The sequence below is a fragment of the Indicator indicator genome, chromosome 38 (assembly GCF_027791375.1).
Source record: "Indicator indicator isolate 239-I01 chromosome 38, UM_Iind_1.1, whole genome shotgun sequence".
Taxonomy (NCBI): Eukaryota; Metazoa; Chordata; class Aves; order Piciformes; family Indicatoridae; genus Indicator; species Indicator indicator.
Window position 1 is genome coordinate 560078 of NC_072047.1, and position 19032 is coordinate 579109.

The 19032-nt window shown below is 56.5% G+C and overlaps 1 protein-coding gene across 1 annotated transcript in view; it reads right to left on the minus strand.

The window, feature by feature from the left end:
• Positions 1-762: 762 nt before the first annotated feature.
• XPO7 (exportin 7) overlaps positions 763-19032 on the minus strand; it is a 71206-nt gene continuing 52936 nt past the window's right edge. The window contains exons 19-29 of the mRNA XM_054396587.1: positions 15304-15412; positions 14082-14188; positions 12947-13035; positions 11711-11818; positions 9422-9504; positions 8324-8538; positions 6239-6377; positions 4621-4781; positions 2436-2534; positions 2017-2144; positions 763-1053 (exon numbers count right to left, since the gene is read on the minus strand). Of these exons, the coding sequence (XP_054252562.1) occupies positions 960-1053; positions 2017-2144; positions 2436-2534; positions 4621-4781; positions 6239-6377; positions 8324-8538; positions 9422-9504; positions 11711-11818; positions 12947-13035; positions 14082-14188; positions 15304-15412 (1332 nt within the window). The 3' untranslated portion in view covers positions 763-959. The remainder of the gene's footprint in view (positions 1054-2016; positions 2145-2435; positions 2535-4620; positions 4782-6238; positions 6378-8323; positions 8539-9421; positions 9505-11710; positions 11819-12946; positions 13036-14081; positions 14189-15303; positions 15413-19032) is intronic.

A 19032-nucleotide genomic window follows, 5' to 3' on the forward strand; every position in this document is an offset into this window, starting at 1 on the left:
CTCCCAGTAAAGCTTCAGGCCCTCCCTTTTCTCCCTCCCTCCCCACCCCCCCTCAAACCACCACCAACCAACCCCTAGGACACACTTTCCTCACTCTCATACACCAAACCCCTCACGCCAGCACCGGTGCACCAGGGACTCTGTAAAAAGTTTCAATCACACTTTTTTTTTTTTCTTTTTCTTTTCTTTTTTTTTTTTTTTTGATTTTTTCTTACCTCTTTTTTTTTATCCTCACTTTTTTTTCCTTCTTTTTTTTTCCCCAACCTTTTTTTTTTTTCATTTTTTTTTGCGTGTGTGGTTTTTTTTTTAGTCCTTTTTTTTCCTCTTTTTTCTCTTTTTTTCTTTTTTTTTTTTTTTAACTTCCTCTTTTTTTTTTTTTTTTTTTGTTTAAACTCGAGTCAATATAAACCTTGTTCAAAATGTTATGAAAAAATGTACATGTTTATACAAGGCAGGGCTGCAGCAGAGCGCTGGCGTTCCACACCCAGACATTCAGGGCGAGAAGGGAGACCCTCCCCTCCCTCCCCCCTTTCCTCCCTCCCCCTTTTTACTCCTTTTTTCTGTTGTTGTTATCATCATCATCATTATTATTATTATATATCCACCCCCTCCCCACAGAAAACAAGCACCTGGAGAGCTCAACAAACCCCTCTTGTTGTTTTTTTTCTTTCTTGTTGTTTTTATAACTCTTGTTCCCCTCCTCCTCCCCTGCTGTGTTTTTTTTTTTTTTTTTTTGGGGGGGGTGGGGAGGGTAGCAAGGGGTTAAGGACTTGGGGAGTACAGGGACCCAAAAAGTGAGCACCTGCCAAATTCCAGCCCTGGGCTTGGGGGAGGTGAGGGGGAGAGGGAAGAGCAGGGATTACAAAAGGCTCCTTCTCTTCTTTCCATCGGAAACGGTAACCCCTCTGGGCCAGGCCAAAGAGATGCTGCTGTGGACAGGTGGGGAGGTGGGGGAGGTGTCAGCTCATCATGTCATTGCTGTTGACACCGTAGGTGGAGTTCTTCATGGAGTCGTTCACCTCCCGCCGGAACGCCGACAGGTTCTGGGTGAACCTGGGGGGAGAGGGCAAAGCGTCGGAGGGCAGCAGGGCAGCCCCCTGCCTGCTCTGCTTTCACACAGGGGCAGCTTGTTAGGGGTTAGAGATCAGCCAGACAAACCTTCCCCCCCTGCCTGCTCTGCTTTCACACAGGGGCAGCTTGTTAGGGGTTAGAGATCAGCCAGGCAAACCTTCCCCCCCTGCCTGCTCCAGCAGGGCACCCACAGCAGCTTGCCCAGGAGCACAATGCCCAGGGGGGGTTGGAAGCTCTCCACACAAGGACACTCCACAACCTCTCTGGGCAGCCTGCTCCAGCCCTCCAGCACCCTCACAGCCAAGAAGTTTCTCCTGGGTTCCAGTTTGTTCCCCTTCCCCCCTGGCCTGTCCTTGGGCATCAGTGAGCAGAGTCTGGCCCCAGCCTCTTGCCCCCCACAGCTCCTTTAGCTCTTGCTGAGCATTGCTCAGCTCCCCTCTGGGGCTGCTCTTCTGCAGGCTCTGAGCCTTTGCTCCTCACCAACTTGTTCCAGGCCCCTCAGCATCCCTGTAGGCTCCCCTGGACTCTCTCCAGCAGTTCCCTGTGTTCAACTGGGGAGCCCAGAACTGGATCCAGTACCCCAGCTGTGGCCTCAGCAGTTCAGGGCAGATGTGGAAGAGCATCTCCCTTGACCTGCTGGCCACACCCAGGACACCACTGACCTTGGCCACAACGACACATTGCTGGCTCATGGGGAACCTGTTGTCCACCAGCACTCCCAGCATCCCAGCATGGTAGGAAGGGACCTCTGGAAATCATCTAGTCCAGAGCAGGGCCACCTACAGCAGCTCCTTCTCCTTGCAGCTCCTTTCAGCAGCTCAACCCCTCACCTACACTGGGGCAGGGCCCTCCAGGAGAAGCAGGAGTGGTTCTGCAGCCAGCTGTGGGCTCTGCAGAGCTCAGGACAGGCTCAGCCCCAGCAGCTGGCCTGTGGCCCACACTGACCTGTCCCTGTTCTTGGTGAGGAGGTTGCGCTCGATGCCTTCCATGAGGTTCTCGAAGCAGAGGTGCATTGCCTGCTGCTTCTCTGGGGGCTGGCTGTTCACTATGCTGTTCCTCAGGTCAGAGAAGTACTGCAGGAGACAAGAGAAGGATGTCAGAAGGACCATCACCTTGGCTCTGGGACACACACCAGGCTCTGGGGGAGAGGGAGGACACATTCAGAGGGCTTCAGGTGACTCCCCCCAGGGTTCCTCAGGCTGCTGCCAGGCAGAGCTGGACACACTGCCCCCACTCCACACACCACCTCTGCAAGCCCCAACTTCCCAACCCCCTCCCCTGACCTCACATTCTTCTCCCTCCAAGCCCAAGGCTCCAGCAGCATTCCAGCCCCTCCACCTGTGGCAGGAAGGTGGAACAGTCACCTTTTCATTGAGCAGGATCAAGCCAAGCAGAGGCCGAGACATTGACCACTGGTTCCTGCAGTCCTCAAAGATGATGATGTTCAGCACTGTTGACAGCATCTGGAAGAGGGAAAGTGAGCTGGGAAACCAGTTTCAAACTCCTCACACCAGCACTGGGAGGGGCTCAGGAGCAACCATTCAGCTGCTGAAGCTTCCAGGGTTGGAGATTCAGTGCTGCAGAGCTCTGAGCACTGTGGGACAAGAGGACCAGGAGCTCCCAGAAGGGAAGGCTCAGGAGCAACCATTCAGATTTTGAAGCTTCCAGGGTTGGAGATTCAGTGCTGCAGAGCTCTGAGCACTGTGGGACAAGAGGACCAGGAGCCCCCAGAAGGGAAGGCTCAGGAGCAACCATTCAGCTGCTGAAGCTTCCAGGGTTGGAGCTTCAGTGCTACAGAGCTCTGACAGCCATGGGACAAGAGCAGGAGCTGCAGTCCCAGCTGAAAGTTGTTGAGAGATTTATTCCTGACATGCCCCATCCTGCTCCAAGGCACCCAAGGGAATCACCATCATAGAATGGCTCAGGTTGGAAGGGAGCTCAGAGCTCATCTCCTCCAACCTCCCCACCATGGGCAGGGACACCTCTCAGCCAGACTCAGCTGCTCAGGGCCTCATCCAACCTGGCCTTCAACACCCCCAGGCAGGAGGCAGCCACAGCCTCCCTGGGCAGCCTGTGCCAGAGCCTCACCACCCTCATCCTGAAGAACTTCTTCCTCAGCTCCACTCTAACCCTGCTCTGCCTCAGCTTCAAACCATTCCCCCTTGGCCTGGCTCTAGACACCCTCAGGAAAAATCCCTCTGCAGCCTTCCTGCAGGATCCCTCCAGATCCTGGAAGGAAATCTGGTCTCATCCTCACCTTAAATGCCAAGAGCAGAAGCTGTGGTGTCCTGGGGACCTTCCACACCAGAGGTGTTTGTGTTGTCCCCTTCCACAGCCTCCTTTGGATCAAAATCAGCCCCAGCTGGTTTGGAAGCTGCAGTTTCTCTTTTTTTTTTTAGCCTCAGAAATGACAGATTCTAGCCCCAAAAAAAAGCTCCTCTCTGCCAGCAAGGGTGGGACAACATTCCCTGCTGTCAGGTGGGAGTCCTCCTGCTGACACTGTGACAAGCTCCAGCGAGGGAGGTTGGGTGACACCACCAGGAACACACCAAGAGCTGCTCTTCAAAGCAGCACAACCAGGCAAGAGGCAGGTTAAAAGGGATCTGCTGTAAGGCAGGGAGGTCCAGAGCCCAACAAGGAGATCCTCTGGAGCACCAAGGGCTCTGTGAGCAGAATCCTCTGGATTGTGTCACACACAGGAACCTAAACTAGATGGGAGAGGGCTGAGCTGAGCCTGACCTAAGCAAAGCAAATGTCTCAGCTCACCACTGATCCTTTGCCACCACACAAGCTCCTGACCTAGATGCCCAGCAAGCTCCATGAGTCCTGGGGTCAGTTTTGGGCTCCTCACTCCAAGAAGGACATTGAGGGCTGGAGCAGGGCCAGAGAAGGGCAAAAAAGCTGGGGAAGGGTCTTGGAGAACAGGGCTGGGGAGGAGCAGCTGAGGGAGCTGGGGAGAAGGAGGCTGAGAAGAGACCTTCTGGCTCTTTGCAACTCCCTGAAAGGAGGCTGGAGCCGGCTGGGGATTGATGTCTTCTCCCAAGGGACAAGTGATAGGACAAAAGGAAATGGCCTCAGGTTGCCCCAGGAGAGGTTTAGGTTGGCCATGAGGAACAACTTTTTCCCCTTGAGGGTTGTCCAGGCCTGGCCCAGGCTGCTCAGGGCAGTGGTGGAGTCTCCATCCTTGGAGGCCTTTCAAAGCTGTGGAGAGGTGGTGCTGAGGGCCATGGCTTGGTGGTACCCTGGCAGTGCTGGGGTAAGGCTTGGGAGTCCACCACCTTGAAATCCCTCCCAACCCAACCCCTTCCATGATTCTGTGTAAAACTCAAACCTGGGTGTTCCCTGCAGCTGGAAACCCAGGACCCTGCAGCATGGCTTTGAAGCAGCCTCACCAGATGATGAAAGCACAGCAGAGATGCAACAGCAGCAAAAAAAAAAACCCAAAGGAGCCCCAGGCTGTGGAGCAGGGAGCAGCCAGCCCCCAGCTGACATCAAGCCAAGGAAGCTGAAGGCTTATCTGAGTTTGCTGTGCCAGGGGGAGGCCCTCACCTGCTGAATCATCTCTGGGTGCTGCTGCATGATGTGCAGGAACCTGTCGCTCTCCTGGGTCAGAGGGGTGCTCCTCTTCTTGGTGCTACGAGACAGTTGCTTGAAGAGATAGGTGACAATGTGGTCCAGACAGGAGCAGCAGCCTGTGCAAACCATGGTGTCTGCAACAACAGCAGGGGGGAGGGCTTGGGGCACTGCCAGCCTTGGCTTGGCTTGGGGCAGGCTGCCAGCGAAACATCTCCCCTGGATGGGTGCCTGTGGGGAAGCATCTCCCTGGATGAATCCTTCTAGGGGCCCAGAGATGGGAAACATCTCCCTGGATGGATCCTTCTAGGGATCCACCTCCACTGATGCGTCCTTCCAGGGGCCCAGAGATGGGAAACATCTCCCTGGATGGGTGCCTGTAGGGAAGCATCTCCCTGGATGGATCCTTCTAGGGGCCCAGAGATGGGAAGCATCTCCCTGGATGGGTGCCTGTAGGGAAGCATCTCCCTGGATGGATCCTTCTAGGGTCCCACTTCCCCTGAATGGGTCCCTCCAAGGATCCACCTCCCATGGATGAGTCATTCCAGGTCCCCACCTTCCCTGGATGAGTTCCTCCAGGGCACTACCTCCCCTGGATGGCTCCTTCCAAGGGCCCATAGATGGGAAACATCTCCCTGGATGGGTCCTTGTAGGGACCCATAGATGGGAAATATATCTACTTATGGATTCCTCCAGGGATCCACCTCCATGGATGGATCCTTCCAGGGCCCCATCTCCCTGGATGAGTCCTTCCAGGGCCCCATCTCTCTGGATGGATCCTTCCAGGGCCCCATCTCCCTGGATGGATCCTTCCAGGGCCCCATCTCTCTGGATGGATCCTTCCAGGGCCCCATCTCCCTGGATGAGTCCTTCCAGGGCCCCATCTCCCTGGATGGATCCTTCCAGGGCCCCATCTCTCTGGATGGATCCTTCCAGGGCCCCATCTCCCTCGATGGATCCTTCCAGGGCCCCATCTCCCTGGATGAGTCCTTCCAGGGCCCCATCTCCCTGGATGGATCCTTCCAGGGCCCCATCTCCCTGGATGAGTCCTTCCAGGGCCCCATCTCCCTGGATGGATCCTTCCAGGGCCCCATCTCCCTGGATGGATCCTTCCAGGGCCCCATCTCTCTGGATGGATCCTTCCAGGGCCCCATCTCTCTGGATGGATCCTTCCAGGGCCCCATCTCCCTGGATGGATCCTTCCAGGGCCCCATCTCTCTGGATGGATCCTTCCAGGGCCCCATCTCCCTGGATGGATCCTTCCAGGGCCCCATCTCCCTGGATGGATCCTTCCAGGGCCCCATCTCTCTGGATGGATCCTTCCAGGGCCCCATCTCCCTGGATGGATCCTTCCAGGGCCCCATCTCCCTGGATGGATCCTTCCAGGGCCCCATCTCTCTAACCCTGCACAGGTCAGTGACTTCCTCACTGACACATTGCCTCTCAGATGGTCCAGAGGTGAAGCTCCTCCACCCCACTCACAAGGTAGATCTTCACTCAGAGTTTAAGACAACCAAAAAAAAAACCCCAAAAATTCCTTCCCCCCTTGCAAGCCAAAGGCCCAAAGGCCACCAGGGAGAGCAGCAGGAGTTACCTAGTGCAGTGAGACCTTCTGAAATGGAAGAGAGAATATACATGATTACATGAGGCTCCAGACTGGCTATAAAGTTCATGTGGTCCTGGGTGAGAACTTCCAGCAAGGAATAATAGGACTGGCTGAGCTTGGGATAGTCCTGCAGAGAAAGGAGGAGAAAAAGGCTTTCAGGTCTCCTTGGTGAGCTTGAAACCATCAGGTGAGGGTTTTCTGCTGCATCCAACCCCAGGCATTAATCACCTGGAAAGTGCTTACTGAATCTCCTGGAAGGAGAACAAACCAAACCTGCCTCACACCATCACTTCCAGGCCAACACATTTCCCACCCAAGCCTTCAAACAGGCTCCAGCAGCGTGGTCCAGCAGGTTCTCCACACTGTCCTATCAAAACATCTCTCCCCACTGCTTTGCTCTTCTCCAGGTGGTAGCTGAGCAGTGCTGGAGAGGCAGAGACAGAGCCTGATCCCATCCAAACCACCCTGTGCAGTGCTGGGCTCAGCACCTCAGCCCCCTCAGCACCCCCCAGGCTCAGGGAGGAGGATGTCCTGCAGAGTGGCCTCATCTCAGCAATGAGATTTGGCCACAGGAACATTCAGTCAGCATTAAAACAGGGACCTGGGGTTGTGCAGCCTGGAGCAAAGGAGGCTGAGGGGAGACCTTCTGGTTCTCTACAGCTCCCCAGGAAAGGCTGCCCTGAGAGGTGGGAGATGTCCCACTCCAGCTCAGCTTGTTTGGGGCTCTGAGCAACCTGCTCTAGTTGGGGATGTCCCTGCTGACTGCAAGGGGGTTGGGCTGGAGGAGCTTTAAAGGTCTCTTCCCACCTAAACAAGTCCCTGATGCCATGAGGAGGGCTGGAAAGGAGCAGGATTCTGTGGGTGGCTGCCTGCAGCAAGCAGGTTTGTGCTGGAACTGCTGACAGATGGAGATCCCAGCCAGGCCAGAGCAACCCTGCACCCACAGGGAGGCTTCTCCAGACAGGAGGAATTGTTTTGCCAATGGCTCTGCCAGGCCTTGGAGCTCACCTTGCTGGAGAGCTGAGCAGCAAGGGCCTTGCCTGGTGGGGTTGCAGCCTTCACACAGGACCTGTGGCTGCACATCCCAGGAGCTGCAATTCCCTGCTGGCCCTTGCCTAGAGCTAGGGGTGCAGGGAAGTGGCACAAATTCACTCTGTGTGAGATCAAAGTGTTCCTCTCACAGAACTGACAGGTGTCAGAAGGGACCTCTGGAGCTCAGCCAGTCCAATTCTCCTGCTCCAGCAGGGCACCCACAGAAGCTTGTCCAGGATCACAATGGCCAGGGGGGGTTGGAATCAATCCAGGAGACTCCACCACCTCTCTAGGCAGCCTGCTCACCCTCATAGTGTTAAGAAGTTCCTTCTCATGTTCACATGGAGCTTCCTATGTTCAACTTTTAGCCTGGTCCCCCTTGTCCTGTCCCTGGGCACCACTGAGCAAAGCCTGGCCCCATCCTCCTGACACCCACCCTTGAAGTATTGATTAGCATTGATCAGATCATAGAATCAGGCAGGGTTGGAAGGGACCACAAGGGTCAGCCAGTTCCAACCCCCCTGCCATGGGCAGGGACACCTCACACCAGATCAGGCTGGCCAGAGCCTCATCCAGCCTGGCTGCAAACACCTCCAGGGATGGAGCCTCAACCACCTCCCTGCACAACCCATTCCAGGCTCTCACCACTCTCATGGGGAAGAACTTCTTCCTCACATCCAGTCTGAATCTCCCCACTTCCAGCTTTGTTCCATTCCCCCCAGTCCTGTCACTACCTCATATCCTGAGATCCCCCTCTCAGGCTTCTCTTCTCCAGGCCAAAAATCCTTAAGTCCCTCAGCCTTTCCTCATCACAGAGATGTTCTAACCCCTTCCCTCACCTCCATATCCCTTTGCTGTTCCCTCTCAAGCATCTCCCTGTCCTTCCTCAAGTGGGAAGCCCAGAACTGGACCCAGTACTTCAGCTGGGGCCTCACTGGGGCAGAGCGGAGCGAGAAGAGAACCTCCTCGTAGGAGAACCTCTTTCCAACCCTATCCTCCCTAGCTGTGGGGTCCCGAAGCTGACCACAGCTGCCTGCTTACCAGGAGGTCACTGTGAGGGATGGAAAGCAGAAGCTTGATGAAGGTTTGCAGGGCATTGTCCAGTGCATCATCCCCGTAGAGACGGAAGACGCCGAAGTTGACGTAGCTCCCGCTCAGCGCCGCCTTCAGCATAGAGAAGCAGATGGAAATCCCCTTGAGCTTCAAGGCATAGACTTGATCCTTTGGGACCTCCCCAAGCGTCAGGATTCGATTTCCTGCAGGAGCACAGAAGCCAGCTGAGGCCTGCAGCAACCACATCCAAGCCTTTTCCCCTCCCAGGGAAAAAACCCAAGCAACCAACCCCAAAGGAGCGGTGGAGCTCCCAGCACCAGCCAGGCCCCCAGCTGAAGGTTAAGGAACCTGCTCCAAGTTCAGAGGGTGGCTCCTGTGGATGTGTCCCCTCCCTGGAAGTGTTCAGAGCCAGGCTGGATGGGGCTTTGAGGAAGCTGTTCTGGTGGGAGGTGTCCCTGCCCACGGCAAGGGGTTGGAACTGGATGAGCTTTAAGGTCCCTTCCACCCCCAAGTGCTCTGCAGTTCCGCCCTAGGAACCCTGGCAGGACACAGCCACCTGTGCCAGGACAGCCCAAGGTCTGGAATGCTCTCAGGCTTGCACAGCTTGGCCCCATGGCACCTTGCACACTCCCAAGGGGCTCACAGATGGGCTCCTTGCTGCCCCTTCTGTCCTGCTCCTGCCCCTTCTGCTTGATGGCCTCCCCACCAGCTCCAGCAGCTCCCCCTGCAGCAGGGACCAGCTCCCCCCAGCAGGGAGCGGCTCCCCACCAGCTCCCCCCAGCAGGGAGTAGCTCCCCACCAGCTCCAGCAGCTCCCCCTTAGCTCCAGCAGCTCCCCACCAGCTCCCCCCAGCAGGGAGTAGCTCCCCACCAGCTCCAGCAGCTCCCCACCAGCTCCAGCAGCTCCCCACCAGCTAACTTCAGCAGGAGCAGCTCTCCCCACCTCAGCATGCATCCAGCCAGTGACTTTGGCACTGCTTCCAAGCCCAGGCTTGCTTTCTGAGCTGGCAACTGCCCCAGCAATCAATCCCCAAGCAAGCTGGGGAGCAGAGGGCAGGCTGAGGCTGCCCAGCTGCTGCAGACTCACCATATGTGGTTATCATTTTACTGGTTTCTCGGAAGAGCAGGATGCCATTGGGTGAGGAGACATCAAACTGCAGCCGTTGGGACCTGAGGGACAGACAGGGAATGAAGTGGAGCTCAAACCCCAGCTGGCACTCCAGCACCTCCCACAGGCCTCCTTTCCAAGGTTGCTCCCCAGTTCCCCTCTTTGCCCTGGAAAGTGCTGCTGGTCACCATCAAAGCCACTGAGGCCCAGAGGAGCTCTGCTTGGCACAGGAGGGCCTCTGTGTGACAACCCTGAGGAGCATCAAGAGCTGGAGGCTGGAAATTCTGCCTTGGCAGGACACAAACCAGAGGGAACACCTTGTAAGCAGCAGAGTGGGGCAGGCTGAGTGGCTCCTGCTCATAACAGGAGCAAAGGATTCAGAGCTTGGCATTTCCTCCCCCCCTTCACAGCACAGCAAGCTGCCCAGGTCACCTCTGCAATGGGTGGGTGGCTGTGTGGCAGGGCCTGCTGCAAGCAATGGATGTGGCAGCAGAAGGAGTCAGCTCACAGAGTCATAGAAAAGGTTGGAAAAGCCCTTTCAGATCATCCAAGTCCAACCGTTCTCTGACTCTGCCAAGGCTGGGGCCAAGCCCTGGCCCTCAGCACCACATCTCTCAAACACCTCCAGGGATGGGGATTCAATCACCAACCTCTGCCAGGCTCTGGAGAACCCTCTCAGTGAAGAAGCTTCTTTTCATGTTGCCACCAAACTCACAGGAGAAGCTCACGTTTTGGATATGGGCAACTTCAAAAAGGGGTTGGGGAGAAAGCTGAAGGCCTGACTGCATGTTTCACAGACCCCCAGCACGGCAGGGGTTGGAAGGGACCTCTGCAGAGCACTCAGCAGGGCACCCACAGCAGCTTTTCCAGGAGCACAATGGTCAGGGGGGGTTGGAATGATTCCAGAGGTGGAGACACCACAACCTCTCTGGGCAGCCTGCTCCAGGCCTCCAGCACCCTTCAGTTACAGAAGTTCCTCCTCATGCTGAGATGGAGCTTCTGATGGTCAGGTTTGTGCCTGTTCCCCCTTGTCCTGTCCCTGGGCACCACTCAACAAAGCCTGGCCCCATCCCCCTGACACTTACCCTTGAAGTATTGATCAGCATTGATCAGATCCCCCCTCCAGACTGAAAGGACCCCAAATCCTCTCAGCCTCTCCTCATCAGAGATGTCTCAGTCCCCTCAGCATCTTTGCTTCACTTCCCTCTGTAACCAGGCTGGAAACTCAGCCAGCCTGGGCCTGATCTTTGTGTCCCTTCCTCCAGCCTTGTGCTCACAGCTGGCTGCTGGCCAGAGCAACCTCTTGGCAACCTTCCACCAGCAGCTTAGACAGCTCCTGAACTATCTGAGCAGCGTCAGAGGTACCTCTGTGCTGGCAAAAAGAGCTGATGCTCTAAAGCTGAAGTGGTCATCTGGCTGCCAGAGAGAGAACAAGGCTGGTTTGGAACAGCTTTGCAAATGTGGACAGGAGCTGGCTGCCTCCATCTGTCTGCCCTTGGAGCAGACACTCAGCAAGTTTGGTGTTGATGGGTTTGGTCTCCTCACAGAGGAGGTTGGAAGGGACCTCTGGAGAGCACTGAGTCCAACCCCTCCTGCCAGGTCACACAGGAATGCAGCCAGGTGGGTTCTGAATGCCTCCAGAGATGGAGGCTTCACCTCTCTGGGCAGCCTGTTCCAAGGCTCCAGCAGCCTTAAATTAAAGAAGTTCCTCCTGATGTTTAGATGGAACTCCTGATGGTCCAGCTTGTGCCCTTCACCCCTTGGCCTGTCCCTAGGGGGGCACCACTGAACAAAGCCTGGCCCCACCACCCTGGCACCCACCCTTGAAGGGTTTCTAAGCACTGCTGAGATCCTCCCCTCAGGCTGCTCTTCTCCAGGCTAAAAAGCCCCAAGTCCCTCAGCCTTCCTCCACCACAGAGATGTTCCAATCCCCTCAGCACCTTCATAACCCTTTTTGCTCTACCCTCTTTGTCCTTCCTGACCTGGGGAGCCCAGAACTGAATCCAATACTCCAGATGAGGCCTCACCAGGGCACAGCAGATGGGGAGAAAAACCTCCTGCCACCCACCCTTGATCTGCCTGAGCCATGAGATGAGAGGTGGCCAAGCTGCTTGATGCCCTCCCCTGCTGAAATGCTGCCAGCTCCCCCCTGTCCCCTTGGCAGCCTTTAGAGCACAGAGAGAAGGAAGGGGAGAAGACACCAGTGAGCACCAAGGCCCACAGAGAGGCTGGAGCAGCAGGCAGGCAGGTCTCTGCCACCTTCCATACCTATTATGAACCAACTCAGCCATCAGTTTGAGGACAGGTGTAGTGCAGGCTGGGTCATGGTACCAGAGCTCAATTGCCCTTTGGAGGATTGGCATGTAGGATGGGTAGCTGCAGGGTGAAAGTTAAGGAACTTGGTTGAAGGGAAGTTAAAAAAAGGTCAAATTTTAGCCAAAAGGTCTGGTTTGGGGTTTTTTTGTGTGTGTCCTGCAACCCAAGCAGCTCATTTAAAGAGGTTAAAGAGGTGCTGTGTGCTGAGGGCTGCTTGAGCACAAGAGAAGGAGGAAAAGAAATCTTAAATCATGGGTTAGGTTGGAAGGGACCTCAAAAGCTCATCCAGTGCCAACCCCCTGCCATGGGCAGGGACACCTCCCACCAGCCCAGCTTGCTCAAGGTCTCATCCAGCCTGGCCTTGAACACTTCCAGGGAAAGGACATCCACATCCTCCCTGGGCAAGCTGTTCCAGTGTCTCCCCACCCTCACTCTCAAGAATTTCTTCCTCATCTCCAGTCTCAATCTCCCCTCTCCCAGCTCAAAGCCATTGTCCCTCATCCTGTCTCTCCCAGCCCTTGTCAAAAGTCCCTCCTCAGCTCTCCTGCAGCTCCCTTCAGCTACTGGAAGGCTGCTCCGAGGTCTCCCTGGAGCCTTCTCTTCTCCAAAATCCATTAAAGGAGTTGCATAAACATTTCTTTTAGCAGGACAAGCCAGAGCCAGAAAAGGTTTTCAGTGCAAGGGAAGCTGGATAAAAGATCTGTCAGAGTGACAGGTGACCTTCTGCAGTCAAAGAGAACTGTGGAGCCTGCAGACACCCTGCCCTTTGAGCAGCTCTGTTCTCACCAAGAGCACAACACCACCAACTGCTGCTGGCTTTAGTGAGCAAGAGGAAAAAAAGCTTTTTGTTGTTGTTGTTCCTGCTGTGACACAAGCAGGACATGAAAAGCTCTTTGTGCTTTGCAGCTGGAATCTCTTCAGGTGCTGCAGTGGGAAACCCCCCAACAGAAGAGCTTTGAGGAGGTTTTCAGCTTGACTTGGTTGCAGGCAGACCTAAGTCACAGCTATTTTTTAGGCCTTAAGGGACAGGATATTGATGGTGATAAAAAAAAAAAAAAAAAAAAAAAGTGAAGAGGAAAACCCCAGTCAGGATTTCACAGGCAAAAGAGGGCATTTGGATGCAGTCAGGCAGGGCTCTCCCCTCTGCCAGAGAGGATGACTCAAAATGTGAGGGCAGCTGAAGGATACATCCACTCAAACAGCATCATGAAGCTGGTCTTGGCATTGAAGGCAAAGGCTATTCCCCTCAAGTCTCTCACCAAGCCAACCAAAGTCCTCTGTGTTGGGAGAGAAAAGAGCTGTCAGAACACAACATGACATCACCTCTCCCTCCCTGGCACCCCTAGCCCAGAGCTGCTTCCCTTCTTCCCCTCCTTCCTCTCAGCAACAGACTTTCTGTGCTGGATGCCAGCCCCAGGTCACTGAGTTCTGCTTCTTCTGCTGCTTCTTCTCCAGTGCCAGAAGCTCTCTTTGATGGGAGCCAGGGCAGTGCCAGTTCTGGGGGGCTTCACTCCCAGCAGAAGCAAAGCTGGCAGATGAGGCTCCCTGATTCAATTCTCATGGATTTGGCTTGGAAGGGACCTTAAAGATCATCCAGTTCCAAGGCCCTGCTGCCATGGGCAGGGACATTTCCCTTGCTCAAGCTTGGCTCAAGGCCTCATCCAACCTGGCTTTCACCACTGCCAGGCTTGGAGCCCTCACAGCTGCTCTGGGCAACCTGTCCCAGTGCCTCACCACCTTCATGGGGAAGAATTCCTTTCTAATGCCCAATCTCCATCCAGCCTCTTCCAGCCTGAAGCCATCACCTCTCATCCTGTCACTCCAGGCCTCTGTACAAAGTCCCTCTCCAGTTCTCCTCCATTTCAGGCACTGGAAGGCTGCTCTGAGGTCTCCCTGGAGCCTTCTCTTCTCCCCCCTGAACAACCCCAACTCTCTCAGCCTGGCCTCACAGCAGAGCCTTTCCAGCCCTCCCCAGCATTGCTGTGGCCTCCTCTGGCCCCTCTCCAACAGGTCCCTGTCTGTGCTGAGGACTCCAGAGCTGCCCCCAGCACATGTCACAGCAGAGGGGAAGAATCCCCTCCCTGCCTCTGCTGCTGGGGATCAGCCCAGGTTGGCTTCTGGGCTTTCTGAACCACAGCAGGACCCCATGGGGTACAGGAGACAGCACCACTGCCCCAGACTCTGGAAGCAAAGCCCCCACCACTCCATTGGTGTCAGTCAGGGGGCAGAAGGGCTTCCAGCCTGGTCTCTCCTGTCATGCCAAAGCTCTGAAGGGAAGGAGCAGGGAGAATGTGGACAGCAGAGAAGGTCCTGCCCCACTTACTTTTGCCTCTTGTTCATTGAAAGTGTTTGTACTGAACATCTGTGCCACAGTCTCAAAGGCAGCTGTGAGGGGAAGCATGAACTGCTCATACTGATCCTCATCTTCCCCTGAAAGGGAAAAAAAAACAAACCAGAAGTGAGGAGGAAAGGGAGGAGCACATCCCTGCCCCCTGCAGAACCACCATTGCCAGCCCTTCAGACACTGCTCACCCACACAGCCCACATGGCTGCAGAGGGCTGAGCTGGCACTGCCAACACCTAATCTGGAGGAAGGATTTAGAACAAACCCTGCCAGGACTCAGAACAAACCCTGCCAGCTCAGGAAAACATCTGGGATATTATGGAGGCAAAATGGAGCCTCAGCCTTGGTGCTGTGCACCTCTGGACTACCTAAACCCAGCCATGAGGCATCAAAATCCATCCTGGAGCTTCTTTCCCCTCCTTTTTCTCATCCCATTTGGTTTCTCCCGTTCCAGCATACTTTCCTGCAGCAGCTTACAGCTCCCTGAAGAGCAGGAGCCAGCAGAGCCCAGTAACCAAACTACAGAATCACAGACTGGTAGGGGCTGGAAGGGGCCTCTGGAGATCTTCCAGTCCAACCTCCCTGCCACAGCAGGGCCCTCCCCTAGGGCAGGTCACACAACCTTCATCCTGACCCCCACCCCTCAGATGCTGATAGAAATTGATCAGATCCCCCTCTCAGCCTTCTCTTCTCCAGCTTGAACAGGCCCAGGGCTCTCAGCCTTTCTCCTAGCAGAGATGTTCCAATTCCTTCAGCATCCTCACAGCCTCTGTTGGACTCTCTCCAGCAGGTCTCTGTCTCTCTTGAACTGGGGAGCCCCAAACTGGACACAGGATTGCAGCTGTGGTCTCAGCAGGGCAGAGAAGAGGAGGAGAAGAACCTCCCTAGCCCTGCTGGCCACACTTTCCTTGCTGCATCCCAAGATTCCATTGGCCCTCTTGGCCACGAGGGCACATTGCTGTCCACCATGACACCATTGCAAAGAGCCTGGCACCTTCATCTTGGCACCCACTGGGCCCATGCAGAACTTCCTGTCCACCAGGACTCCCAAGATCTCTCTCCACGGAGCTGCTTTCCAGCAGGACAACTCCTAGGCTGGACTGGTGCCTGGGGTTGTTCCCTCTGTGAGGAAACATGGAACTCCATGAGGTTCCCCTCTGCCCAGAACTCTGCTCCGATTGCCAGGAGAAGCCCCAAGTACCTAAATCCACCATGAGGAGCCTCCCAAGTGCAGTGTAGAAGGTTGTCCGACACCTCATGTCAGTCAGGTTGGACTGATTGTTAATGCCCAGGAAGGAAAAGTGCTCACTCTGCAAAGGGAAGGGAAGAGAAGGGTTAAAAGCCACCCAGCACCCTGCATGGGCTCCTGTCTGGAGGGCTGAGGATGCCTCCTGGCCCTGGTTGAAGGAGGAGAAGCAGTGAGCTGTGTGGTTAGCTGGTTGAGCACTTCCCATCTGCCAGGCACAAGGCACCAGAGGGCACTGGCATGGCCTGGAGCAAGCTGGCAGCTCCAGCTTGGCATTGCCCCAGAGCAGAAGAACAGGGAAGTGTTGCTTTGCCTCCAAACACAACCTGGCCCCCTTAGCTCCTGGAGGCACTCCAGGCATTAAACACAGCCCCTCTGCAGAGAGGCTCTGAGTTATTCTGCCCACATTCTCCCCGGGATCAAGAGCAGCTCCTGGGCTGAACCCAGGAGGGTGGAACTAGCCTGGAAAATAACTCCCAGCTGCAGGAATGCAGGGGCTTGCTCAACCACTCACTGCAAATCTTCTGGATGTGGTGCTGGGAGCCCTACCAGCTCAGCATCAGAGCATCAAATGACCAGAGGCTGCCAGAAACCTGATCCTCTGCTGATGGCTCCTGCTTGCTCATTCCAACACTTCTGATTTCCAGACAGCATCCACCCAGGGAAGCAGCGGAGGGCCCAAGCTGCTGTCCTGAGTGCTGCAAGAGATGGCACTTTGTCCAAATCAGCACTTTTAGGCTGCTTTTGTTTTGCTTTGAATTGCATGAAGAGTCCTCAAGTGCTCTGGGCAGCAGCAGCAGTCTCCTGAAGGTCCCTCTGGAGGTGGTTGTGTACCCATGGAGAGTAAAGAGGACTCTGCCCTGCTCTGGGTTAGAGCGGGGCTAATTCCGGGTTAGAGTGGGGCTAACGCCGGCTTAGAGCAGGGCTAACGCCGGCTTGGAGCGGGGCTAACGCCGGCTCAGAGCGGGGCTAACGCCGGCTTGGAGCGGGGCTAACGCCGGCTTGGAGCGGGGCTAACGCCGGCTCAGAGCGGGGCTAACTCCGGGTTAGAGCGGGGCTAACGCCGGCTTGGAGCGGGGCTAACGCCGGCTTGGAGCGGGGCTAACGCCGGCTTGGAGCGGGGCTAACGCCGGCTTGGAGCGGGGCTAACGCCGGGTTAGAGCGGGGCTAGCGCCGGCTTGGAGCGGGGCTAACGCCGGCTTAGAGCGGGGCTAACGCCGGGTTGGAGCGGGGCTAACGCCGGGTTGGAGCGGGGCTAACGCCGGCTTAGAGCGGGGCTAACGCCGGCTTGGAGCGGGGCTAACGCCGGCTTAGAGCGGGGCTAACGCCGGCTTAGAGCGGGGCTAACGCCGGGTTGGAGCGGGGCTAACTCCGGGTTAGAGCGGGGCTAACGCCAGCTTACAGCGGGGCTAACGCCAGCTTACAGCGGGGCTAACTCCGGGTTAGAGCGGGGCTAACGCCAACTTAGAGCGGGGCTAACGCCGGCTTGGAGCGGGGCTAACGCCGGGTTAGAGCGGGGCTAACGCCGGCTTGGAGCGGGGCTAACGCCGGCTTAGAGCGGGGCTAACGCCGGCTTAGAGCGGGGCTAACGCCGGGTTGGAGCAGGGCTAACTCCGGGTTAGAGCGGGGCTAACGCCAGCTTACAGCGGGGCTAACGCCGGGTTGGAGCGGGGCTAACGCCGGGTTAGAGCGGGGCTAACGCCGGGTTGGAGCGGGGCTAACGCCGGGTTGGAGCGGGGCTAACGCCGGGTTGGAGCGGGGCTAACGCCAGCTTAGAGCGGGGCTAACGCCAGCTTAGAGCGGGGCTAACGCCAGCTTAGAGCGGGGCTAACGCCAGCTTAGAGCGGGGCTAACGTCGGCTTGGAGCGGGGCTAACGCCGGCTTGGAGCGGGGCTAACGCCGGCTTGGAGCGGGGCTAACGCTGGGTTGGAGCGGGGCTAACACCGGCTTGGAGCGGGGCTAACGCCGGCTTAGAGCGGGGCTAACGCCGGGTTGGAGCGGGGCTAACTCCGGGTTAGAGCGGGGCTAACTCCGGGTTAGAGCGGGGCTAACGCCAGCTTACAGCGGGGCTAACTCCGGGTTGGAGTGGGGCTAATGCCAACTTAGAACGGGGCTAACGCCGGGTTAGAGCGGGGATAACTCTGGGTTGGAGCGGGGATAACTCCGGGTTGGAGCGGGGATAACTCCGGGTTGGAGCGGGGATAACGCTGGGTTAGAGCGAGGCTAACGCCAGGTTGGAGCGGGGCTATCTCCGGGTTAGAGCGGGGCTAACGCTGGGTTAGAGTGGTGATAACACCAGGTTGGAGCGGGGCTAACTCTGGGTTAGCACGGGGCTATCTCCGGGTTAGAGCAGGGCTAACGCTGGCTTAGAGCGGGGCTAACGCTGGCTTAGAGCGGGGCTAACGCTGGGTTAGCACGGGGCTAACGCTGGGTTAGCACAGGGCTATCTCCGGGTTAGAGCAGGGCTAACGCTGGCTTAGAGCGGGGCTAACGCTGGCTTAGAGCGGGGCTAACGCTGGCTTAGAGCGGGGCTAACGCTGGGTTAGCACGGGGCTAACGCTGGGTTAGCACGGGGCTATCTCCGGGTTAGAGCGGGGCTAACGCTGGGTTAGCACGGGGCTATCTCCGGGTTAGAGCGGGGCTAACGCTGGCTTAGAGCGGGGCTAACTCTGGGTTAGCACGGGGCTAACGCCGGGTTGGAGCGGGGCTAACGCCAGCTTGGAGCGGGGCTAACGCCGGCTTGGAGCGGGGCTAACTCTGCTCACTGATTTGACTTTTCAGCTCAGTCATCTAAGGGCTGGCCCAGCCCCAAGCCTTGACAAGGATCTTGGCTCTCGTCAAGCCTTCAGAGATAAAAGGTATCACCCAGTTACCATGGAATGGCTTGGGTTGGAAGGGACCTCAAAGCTCAGCCAGTTCCAACCCCCCTGCCACGGGCAGGGACACCTCCCACCAGCCCAGGTTGCTCAAGGCCTCATCCAGCCTGGTCTTGAACCTGGTCAGGAGGTGCTCACAACTGCTCTGGGTGACCTGTTCCAGTGTCTCCCCACCCTCATGGTGCAGGACTTCCCTCCTGATGTCCAGCCTCAATCTGCCCTGCTCCAGTTTCAAACCTTTGCCTCTTGCCCTAACCCCACAGGCTCTTCTCAACAGCCCCTCCCCAGCCTGCCTGCAGGCCCCCTTCAGATACAGAAACACAGCTCTAAGGCCTCCCTGGAGCTTTCCCTTCTCCAGGCTCAGCATCCCAAATTCTTTCAGCCTATCCCAAACCACTGTCCCTTGCCCTATCACCCCAGGCCTTTGTAACTCCCTCCCCAAACCAGGCTTTGACCAAAGCCAGCTCACAGCCTACATCCTCTAGAGCCTCAGCACAGGACCACAGAATCAACCAGGCTGGAAAAGATCTCAGAGATCATCAAGTCCAACCTATTACCTAATACCTAACCCCTCCTGACAACTAAACCCTGGCTCCAAGTGCCACAGCCAAGCTTTTTTTGAACACCTCCAGGGATGGGGACTCCACCACCTCCCTGGGCAGCACATTCCATGGCCAATGACTCTTTCTGGGAAGAACTTTCCCCTCAGCTGGAGCCTAAACGTCCCCTGGTGCAGCTTGAGACTGTGTCCTCTTGTTCTGGTGCTGGTTGCCCAGGAGAGGAGCCCAACCCCCACCTGGCTGCAACC